Source organism: Dipodomys spectabilis, unplaced genomic scaffold (genome assembly GCF_019054845.1).
Source record: "Dipodomys spectabilis isolate Male_0828 unplaced genomic scaffold, ASM1905484v1 ptg000076l, whole genome shotgun sequence".
NCBI classification, from domain to species: Eukaryota; Metazoa; Chordata; class Mammalia; order Rodentia; family Heteromyidae; genus Dipodomys; species Dipodomys spectabilis.
Window position 1 is genome coordinate 9,829,364 of NW_024870753.1, and position 10,602 is coordinate 9,839,965.

At 39.7% G+C, this 10,602-nt stretch overlaps 1 protein-coding gene across 1 annotated transcript; it reads left to right on the forward strand.

The window, feature by feature from the left end:
- Positions 1–317: 317 nt before the first annotated feature.
- Mmp13 (matrix metallopeptidase 13) lies at positions 318–8,694 on the forward strand. The gene is made up of 10 exons (XM_042682850.1): positions 318–449; positions 537–778; positions 1,338–1,486; positions 1,647–1,772; positions 2,160–2,321; positions 4,129–4,246; positions 5,073–5,206; positions 6,355–6,514; positions 7,820–7,923; positions 8,559–8,694. The coding sequence occupies exons 1-10, from the start codon at positions 330–332 to the stop codon at positions 8,657–8,659; spliced, it is 1,416 nt and encodes a 471-aa protein (XP_042538784.1). The 5' UTR covers positions 318–329; the 3' UTR covers positions 8,660–8,694.
- The last annotated feature ends 1,908 nt before the right edge of the window (positions 8,695–10,602 follow it).

Below are 10,602 nucleotides of genomic sequence, written 5' to 3' on the forward strand. Positions count from 1 at the left end.
ACATTTTTTTTCCCCAGTGAAATGAAAAAGCTACTGCTCCCTGCCTTCCCACGGAACCCATAAATATGCTGACACTGTTTATTTTGCCAGATGGGTGTCAAGACCCCGTTGAAACCAGAGATGCCCTCATTCTGCATTTCCCTAAAATTCTGCCACAAAACCACACTTGGGAGGAAAGAAGAAAAAAAAAAGTGGCCATGCAAGCATATTTACCTTTAACTGCCTAGAAGCAGAAACACATCCATACATGATGACTCACCACTACAGGCCTATAAAAGTGAAGGGATTTGCTATGGAAAGGCAAGTCTTGGGCAGCACAGCCATACAAGATGCGTCCAGGTGTCCTGGCTGCCTTCTTCTTCCTGAGCTGGGCTCACTGTCGGTCCCTGCCCCTTCCCAGTGGGGATGATGACAGTGACTTGTCTGAGGAAGATCTCCAGTTTGCAGAGGTAAAGCACCCTGCCACCCTGGAAACGGAGACCATCTCTTAGATTCCCTTTTCTTTTAAAAGTAGGTGACCTGGGTCTCTTTTCTAGCACTACCTGAAATCATACTACCATCCTCGGAATCTTGCGGGAATCCTGAAGAAGTCGGCTGCCGGTTCCATGGTGGAGAGGCTCCGAGAAATGCAGTCATTCTTTGGGTTGGAGGTGACAGGCCAGCTTGATGATAATACCTTAGATGTCATGAAAAAACCAAGATGCGGGGTCCCTGATGTGGGTGAATACAATGTTTTCCCTCGAACTCTCAAGTGGTCCAACATGAATCTAACCTACAGGTAAATCATAGACTGTATTTTCTTAGTATTCGTTAGTTTTGTTCTTCTAATCCTAAGTGTCTGATAGCAATTGGAAATAGCTTCAACACTGTTGTTGCGGTGGCCTTATAACATCTATTACTGTAATACCAACCCAACAGTATCTTTCAGTGGACAAATCAAATACTCCCTTTAGAAATAGAAAGTAAATAGGAGTAAAAGTAGATTCAAGAAACTCTGAAACTACATCAGTCATATTTATCATATAAATGCTGAGAGGGAGCACTTTTTCTAGAATATCTACAGGGCTCTTTCACTTAATTTTGCTGTATCAATATAATCCCAAATTTCTAGCATGCATCTGAATATTTCACATTTAAGCTGCCACATGGACAGTATTTGGAGATGCTTAAACATTTTATTGAATTTTAGGCTTTTTCTCCTAGTATGACAACATAATTAATTAAACCTACCTTATAAAGAAGCTTTACTTTCACTTAGAAAGTAATATTCCAGGAAAGCATATTCTAAAATAGCTTCCATCTTCCCAAGTTTAATTGAGACTTTCTCTGCTGAACAGAATTGTGAATTATACTCCAGATATGACTCATTCAGAAGTAGAAAAGTCCTTCAAAAAAGCCTTCAAAGTGTGGTCCGATGTCACCCCTTTGAATTTCACCAGAATCCACGACGGCACAGCTGATATCATGATCTCTTTTGGAACTAAAGGTAATGATGAAGAATCATTTGGGAAGCATTTTTACTGGTTCCATTTCTATTTCTTTTGTCATTCTTCACTTTTATAGCATTCAGCAAAACGTTGCCAACCCCTTGAGACAGATACCACTTACTGAAGATATCCGAATCTATTCTTTGCTTTTATGTGTAGAACACGGCGACTTCTACCCATTTGATGGGCCCTCTGGTCTGCTGGCTCACGCTTTTCCTCCTGGACCAAATTATGGAGGAGATGCCCATTTTGATGATGACGAAACCTGGACAAGTAGTTCCAAAGGTAACATAATCATCTAAGCCACAACCTAGCTACATACAACCCATGTGATTTCACTGAAGGTCATTTCTGTCACCTGCCTGGGAATAGAAAGAGAAAAAGCAGGACTCCTATTCTCTTCACAATAAATCCTTGACTACTAATTAGATGAGAGCGATCTGTTGACATTACTGAGGGCAAGTGACTAATGGTATAGGCAATTATAACCAGAAAGTGATAAAACATTGACAAGGATTGAAGCAGTCATTTGAATCTTACTTAGCAACTGATTATTAATTTTAAAAGCTGAGTAAGAGAATGAGAAAGAGAAAAGTGAGTTGCAGAAAATAATCATTCTTCCATTGCCTGTCCTTGGTGCAGTTTGCTCACTCTCGCCTGGTTCTCTTGCAGGCTACAACCTGTTCCTGGTTGCTGCCCATGAGTTTGGCCACTCCTTAGGGCTGGACCACTCCAAGGACCCCGGGGCACTTATGTTCCCCATCTACACCTATACTGGCAAGAACCACTTCATGCTCCCCGAGGACGATGTGCAAGGCATCCAGTCTCTCTACGGTAACTCTTAATTGATCATTTTATAAACAAAATGTACACCAGAAAATGGATACTTGAAAGGGGCGGGGCAGGCTCGAGAGGAGTGGGGTAGATGAATGAAGAGAAGAAGGGAAATGCAGTCAAGAATCCAATGTTTAGCCTACAAAATTAAGAAGAGCGAGGAAAGGGGTTGGGAGGGATAGGTGGGAACGCTGAAAGGGGTGACATTGAACAAGGCTGCTTTGTGAATGACAACTCCTCTGTGCAACTACTGGAAGATAATAATAAAAATAGTAGGATAAGCAGAGTAGATACTTACATTGACTATCTAAATTACTACTGAACTTACCATTCCCAATAATGCTGTCATTGACAATACTTTCTTTCCAAATCAAACTACTTATTCAAGTAGTGTATAGCCCACCTGTTTAAGATGTGACTCTTCCTATTTGTATTTTATTCATTGCAATATATACTCATAAGAAAGGAAGCTACTTTATTCCTCCTTTAACCAATTAACCAAATAAGCCATATTTAGCTAGAGTACAGCAATTTATTTATTTATTTGCCTGGGGCTTGAACTCAGGGTCTGAGCCTCTTTGTGCTCAAGGCTAGCACTTGAGCCACTTGAACCACAACACCGCTTCTGGCTTTTTCTGAGTGGTTTATTGGAGGTCAGAGTCTCACAGACACAGCTGCCTGCACTGGCTTCAAACTGTAATCCTCAAACCTCAGCTTCCTGAGTGGCTAGGAATAGAGGAGGGAGCCAATGGCAACTGGCCACGAGTATACTATGTAGTAGTGAACTCTAATACTGCATAAACTCAGGCAACACAGTTTATGGAAAAAGCAGGATTTTTGAGCAGCTTTCTAAATTCTGGGTATTCTTTCACCACTCCAATTTGCCCTAGAAATTACTCATGTGGCCTTTGCAATTGTTAAATAATATCTACAGTGACCGTGTAAGAAACGCTTCTTTTTTTCTTCCACATTTTTAATAACATTTCAAAATAATTAAACCTCAAAGCAGACATTACTTACGGCCCACTTGCTACAAAGAGCAGTGAGTGGCCCAGTCAGCAGCGTGGCCATATCTGGAGGAATGCGGCCGGCCGGCCTGCCCCCATCACCTCAACCCAGCGCTTCTCCCTCTGACTTAAATCTGCCATCATAACCAGTATAAGTAAGGGCAGGAATGGGGAGGCAACCCAGGAAATGGTTGAGTTGATTTTAAGATTCTTACTTCTGCTCTGCTGAGACCGAGGGGCTGAAGACAGACAGAGGTAACAAAGCCGTGCTGGGCCACTACTGCCCACACACCCTGCCTGCCTGTGGAAAAGCTGCAGACACGTGACCAGTCACTCAGAGGTGCTGGGGGGGGCAGGCTTGACACAGAGACGCAGCTGCCGAACAGCAACCTGGTGACACAACATCATCTGATGTTGATGGCTGTCAATCTAGAAAGGAGTGAAGACAGGGCTACCACAGGGCCTGGGTGCCATCAGCCATGGCTTAAAAGGGAGCATGAACCTCCAAGGTAGCCATGCGACTCAAGGGGGAAATGTTCTCAGTCTTTTGCTTTACCTTTCTGTCTCTATCATCTACCTAAAGAAATCTAAATTTATAGTTCAGAAGAATCTAAAGGGTCCTAAAGGATGAGGGCAGAGTGTAGTCCCCTGTGGGACACAGGTAGCTGGAGGAAGGCATTAGGGCTAGCAGGTATCTGTGCATCCTCGGGGCTCCATGTCCTCCCTTGAGACCACCCATCCCTGACCCAGTCACCAGAAAGACCATCCTCAGTAACTTCCCAATTCTTTCATCACTGCAGGCCCAGGTGATGAAGACCCCAACCCTAAACACCCCAAAACACCTGACAAGTGTGACCCTGCCTTGTCCCTTGATGCCATCACCAGTCTCCGAGGAGAGACAATGATCTTCAAAGACAGGTACTGAGACGCCGTCGCCAGCTTTGCACATGACAAGCATTAGCTCTATCTGCCGAACTATCCAAACTTTAAGAGACTTCTTGGAGAGTTTATTTGCATATTTCAGACATCCTGATGGGTTGACATGTACACAGTGGCTGTTCTTAACATTGTGCAGCTTATAGGTTGTTTCTTGTAAAAATAAAATTGGCAAATTAAAATTAGAAATTCTATTTCTCTGAAAACCAAATATGAAAGAAATCACGAAATGATTAATTTCGTGAGTTCTTTTGGTTTGGAAAAACTGATTCTGGATGTATATGTTGGAATTTGAGGGGGAAAAAAGAGTACTTTCAACCTAAATTTGAAGATAAAAGTTAAGTCGTAATTTTCACTTAGCATGCTTTTTCTTTATCTGTTCATCTGCACATTCATTCATTTGTTCTTCCCTCATTTGAGACCCATCAGCACTGCCACCATTTTGATTATTCAACAGTACATTTTACTCTTGGTGCCCCAGGCCATGGGATCCTGGATGACACTGTTTATGAAATTCGTCTTTTCTTTCTAGAGTCCAATGCTAAAGCTTGCCACATTTGCTTGCCATGTGCAAGATAGCAAAATTGAATAAAGCCTGCTCTCTACCCACAGAACATTGATAGCCTTCCCTCAGCCCTATGATATTTCAAATGTGAATGCCTTAAGTGAGAGTTAGAGCTCTGACTCAAAACTGACACTTGAGAATTCCCCCATAGCTATGCTGATGTGGGCTGAGCTCCCCCTCTGGCAGGGTAGAAGTATTACACTAAATGCCATCGCAAACTGTACATTTTTACTCTTGCCCTAGATTCTTCTGGCGTCTACACCCTCAGCAGGTTGACGCAGAGCTGTTTTTGACAAAATCATTTTGGCCAGAACTTCCTAACCGTGTCGATGCTGCATATGAGCATCCCTCACGTGACCTTATCTTCATCTTTAGAGGTAAGCCTTCCCGGGTAAGACTTCGCACAGGCCAGGGGAGGCAGCGATGAACTTGGGTTACCAGTGACTTAGCAAAATGATTGACACTAAAAAATTACCTACATGAAGAAGCAAGTGTAACCAATGAAGAGCAGAAAGCATCTGAAACCATTCTACAAAGGTTCCTAAATTTGTGATGTTAAGACCCACAGGTTATTATCCATCATATCCATTCTTTACTCACAGCCAACATTTAAGTTCTTTTCTCCTACATCTTCAAAAAAATTGTTGAGAAAATTTAACAATGTGCTTTGTCAGGGAAGGGGGGAAATATTAATCCTAACTCCCTCTCTGTACATAAATTTATTTCATTTCTAACTTTTTTCTTCTAGTTCTTCACCGTATTTTTACATAAAATTATAGAACATTTCCAAATTGTTGCTCTATACCTATGGCTATAATTTGATGCTAGTTTTGCGTAACATTCTACCGATGCTATTTCTATTGACTATTATTTAACGTTACAGCTATTTCTATTGACTATTATTTAATGTTACAACAAAGTTACCTTTGAATGGAGGAAATAACATTCTGATTGGTATAAAGTTTGAGTTTTAATCTAATTTATTTTTCCCACAGTGCTGTTTCTTCATGTATTTTCAATACAGCTACAAACAGTATTTGCAGGCAATAAGTTGCCAAATTGTCATATTTGTTTGTATATAATCATAATTAGAAAGTTTGTATCTTATTCTTTTTTGTGCTTGAAGAATGTTCAAATTTCTATGTTTCATAAACATGGATTTTTTTTTTTTTTTTGGTCAGTTATGGGGCTTGAACTCTGGGCCTGGGCACTGTCCCTCAGCTCTTGAGCTTAAGGCTAGTGCTCTGTCAGTTGAGCCACAGCGCCACTTCTGGTTTTCTGAGTGGTTAATTGGAGATAAGAGTCTCACGGAGTTTTCTGCCTGGGCTGGCTTTGAACTGTGATCCTCAGATCTCAGCCTCCTGAGTAGCTAGGATTACAGGCGTGAGCCACCGGCACCTGGCCTAAACATGGAAATTTTAAGTGGACACTAAATAGTCCATTTCTTAGAAATGTTTAAGGTAATACCTACATTCATGAACCCTAAGCCTCAAGGATCATAAACCTGTTCTTTCACTTATCCTAGGTAGAAAATTTTGGGCTCTTAATGGTTATGACATTCTGGAAGGCTATCCCCAAAAAATATCAGAACTTGGATTTCCAAAAGAGGTTAAGAAGATAAGTGCTGCAGTTCATTTTGAGGATACAGGCAAAACTCTCTTTTTCTCTGGAAACCAGGTCTGGAGGTATGGCAGTACTACTCTAAATTAATATCCACTCTAAATTATTGTATCACAGGTTATTTATGGTCCCTATCAACTCCTTTGGGAACCTCTCAGGCATGTATTATTTTAAAGAAATCTCAAGCCCTCTTGAAAACATGCATACACACATACACACATCCCTGTATATATCATCCTTGCCTTTTGATTTTTCATTTATGACAATGACATGACTCTGTCTAAAGAGGACTGACAACTGTGTCTGGTACTACATTTTGTGCCCTGTACTCCATGAGCAGTACATGCGTCGCTCAGGACAGATCGCACACCATAGCTCAAACACTCAGTGCTTCTACATCCCTTCAACTTGTGAGGACATTTTCTTTGTTGGCTTTCCATGCATCTCTATCAAAAGTCTACCTACTGAAGTTACATTTCAAAAACATAGTCTTTCCTAATCACCTCATTCAGAAGTCATTGCCTTGTGTTCTGTCCTCCCGTGACATTTTCTGTCTACTCTCTTGTGATACTTAGCTTCTAAGACCTAAAGTTGCAGTTATGTACTATACATGTCCAAGATATTACCCTCTTACTTATTGAAATACAACTAAAGGATTCAGGAATCTTCTCATCAGTGACTGTAGACGCTTAGAGAAGAGAGCTTCTTCTCCTAGGTTAATTTCAGGATGTGTTTTGTTGACCAGGTATGACATGAGCAGGGAAGAAGAAATATGAGATAATCTGTTATAGAAAGATATAATTACATACTCTTTTGACTTTTGCTACAGAAATTAAACCTTGAATATTTCTGTATCCATTACTGTATTTAGCAAGTAGGAGATCAAAGGATAAGCACAGAATACATATTTATTACACCATAAAACACCTTCCTAATATATTCCTGATATATTTTAGTAACAGATAAATAATTGGTGAACTGGAAATGAGCTTATGACTATCTTCATGCATATGACCTTTAAGTGAGTCAACAAAGACTAACCAAGCATCAGTGTTGTAATTCCTCTTGTTAAAGAGCTACAAAATGGTAAAACTCTCACCAATTTTGAAAGGTGCCACAACATCCATTGCATTGTTTTTCATTAGTATGTACTAGTTGTACAAAGGTGTTTCCTTTGGTATTTCCATACACGTATATGCTGTGTTTTTTTTCAAACTCACCTCTTCTATTACACACATTACTTACTACATTCCCCAAACTGGCCTCAGTCTCCTAAGCCCAAGTAATTCTTCCACTTCAGCCTGCCCAGTAGCTGGGATTACAAGGTAAACACTATTGTGGCTTAATCATTTCTTTTCCTCATTAAACAGTTATGATGACATTAATCATATTATGGATAAAGACTATCCCAGATTGATAGAAGAAGAGTTCCCAGGAATTGGTGATAAAGTAGATGCTGTTTATGAGAAAAACGGTAAGTATTTACATTGCATTGATTCTCAAACAGATGTTCTTTGGTCTCAAAAAACTTTTCCCTATTTTAATGATGGATCTAGAATGCACTAATAACTATTGGGCAGCTAAGAGACTAATCATCAAATGTTACAGGATAATATCCAGTATACAGACAGCATGCAAAAAATAACCTGCTTAGAATAAATGAGAATTTTACTTAGTTAACACTTCTGTGAATAAGGGATACTAGGTGTTACATGGTAGGTAAAATTACTCATAAAAATGTCAGGTTGCAAAAGATATTTCCAGAATTCAAACTAAAGTCAGGTGCAGCATGATTTATATATAAGTAAGCACCATAGCTAAATAAAAACACATCACCCATAATTTACAACAAATAATTAATATCAATTTTTTTTCTTCAAAACTGGAATGTATGAAAAGACAATTCTAAGCAACTTAAGACTTCTCAGAATCTTTATCCCTCTTTGTCTCTTCTTTCAAACTCCAAATAGCACATTTAAGCTTTAGTAGGGCAATGGTTGGAATGTTAAAAATAAATGAAATCCTACAGATGGGATGCTTAGTATTTGCTGTAGGAAAACCTCAGTATTTTCTAGCTCTGACATGCTCCCCATGTCTTTTATCCTCTAGGTTATATCTATTTTTTCAATGGACCCATACAGTTTGAATACAGCATCTGGAGTAACCGTGTGGTCCGTGTCATGCCAACAAATTCCCTACTGTGGTGTTAAGTGTCTTTTAAAAATTATTTAAACTCTGGAGAACATTTGGGTGGGGTGGGGTGGGGTGGGGTGAGGTGGGAGAGGAGATGTACTGGGGGAAGGCTTAGCTCTGTGAGCAAGCTGCAGTAAGTTATCTTTGAGCAACTGTGAGGACTGTGGCTGGAACCACAGTGAGTAGTTTTACAGTAATGAAACAGTCCATCCAAGGATCACTGGCTGGCGTATGTGACAGCCTAGCCATCACTGATGATATTGCCCACAGTGAAAATGGCATACATAATTTGTTGATGATGGCACACTTATAAAATATATGTATAAGGAAACTTAGGAAGGCGTTCGTGTACATCCCATTTATATAATTCTGAATTGTCTTTGCTAAAAACCAGTATGAACTCACATAAACATGGGAGCATAGGGTAGTGCTGTGTGACTTTCAAGTAAAGGGAACTACCTGACACAGATAGATTGCAGACAACTTCCCCAAGAAGCACTTTGTACTGAGACTCTTGTACTGAGAACATAGCATGTGTATACGCCCCAATTCACACAAATACTAAGAAAATACCAAGTCACTAAAGAAAGGAAATACACTGATGAGAAAAAGGAGGTGTGGGTTTGGAGCCTGGTTATCACTTTCAAAGACCGCCTTCAAGTAAGACAAATATTTCTTTTGCTTATTGACAAAAGATAAGGAAGAGATCTCTTTTTATTAAAATATCTCATGTCTCTGAAAAGTCATACAGTAGAAAAATGTTGTAAAAATCTAGCAAATTGCATCACTTTTTTTTCCTAAACCATTGATTTGTTCACAGTAATGTTTCAATGTTATTTTATGGACCTAATCATTGTAATAGATAAGCTATTTTTCCAAAGATTTGTTGCAGTAGGAAATAAAAGTTATTTTATAAATTGGAAGTATATATGCCAAAACGGACATCCAAAATGAAGAAAATAGTCTACCAGGTTGTAATCCTCCTGAGAAGTTGGGCAATGCCTTGGACGGACACTTGGCATTTACTGGATCTGTGAATGGAAACCAAAGGAAGAGCTCTTGTGCTGAGAGATCTTAGCCATAAAAACTCAGGCAAAGAAAACTAAGTGTTTATCTGAAAGTATTTCTGTTACTTCTAATAAAAGATATTTTTCAACAGACATTGTTACATGGTACATTTTATCTTTATGCATAATTTCAAACTCTCTTCATACACATTCCTTTTCCCCTTCTTTCATTCCATCCTTTCTTTCCTTCTTTCCTTTATTTTCTTTCCTTTCTTTTCTTTTTCCCTCCCTCTGCCCCTCCCTCCTTCCTTTGTATTTTCCTTCTTTCCTGCCTTTCTTCTTTTTCCCTTCTCCTTTCTCTTCCTCCCTTTCTTCTTCCCTCTCCTCTAAACTTAGAATTAAACGTACCAGGAGATATCAACAAAATGTCCAGCCTAGTACTGAAAAGACCTTCTTTCTGGGGCAGCTCCATATATGGAGGCCACTGTCTCCTTGGAATCCTTCCTGCATGAAGTACTATTTGTTCATAAGGGGAATGAGCAAAAGACCTGATTCTCAGGAAGAATGAATTCCAGATCTTACTCTTCCTTGCACTCTGCACCAGACACACACCTATATAGATACAGATATAATATATAAATACACACAGTCGGGATTCATTCTGACCGCTGGCTCTGCTGCACTCTCAGTTACACATTCCCAATTGAACTGACGTTGCCTGGACTCGTGCCCTACAACTGTGGCCAAAACATCATTTGGAAATTATGCCAAGATGTCTACTTGGAAGTTCATAGTGGAAGATGAGGGGATTTAAAGGGAGCTTCTCATGAGTTGAGCAGATGATCCTAATAGAATCTTCTATGAAATGAATTACAGATAAAATACAGATAACCTATTCCCACAAGTATTCCAGAATGGAGTTTGGAAGCCAAATAAGAATTTTATGAGAAGTA

What these genes read in the sequence shown, in the direction of transcription:
- Mmp13 (XM_042682850.1), top strand. Translation starts at nt 330, where the DNA reads ATGCGTCCAGGTGTCCTGGCTGCCTTCTTCTTCCTGAGCTGGGCTCAC. An exon ending in AAGATCTCCAGTTTGCAGAG is followed by an intron (nt 450 to 536) that starts GTAAAGCACCCT and finishes TCTCTTTTCTAG; the next exon opens with CACTACCTGAAATCATACTA. An exon ending in TCTGGAAACCAGGTCTGGAG is followed by an intron (nt 6,515 to 7,819) that starts GTATGGCAGTAC and finishes CTCATTAAACAG; the next exon opens with TTATGATGACATTAATCATA.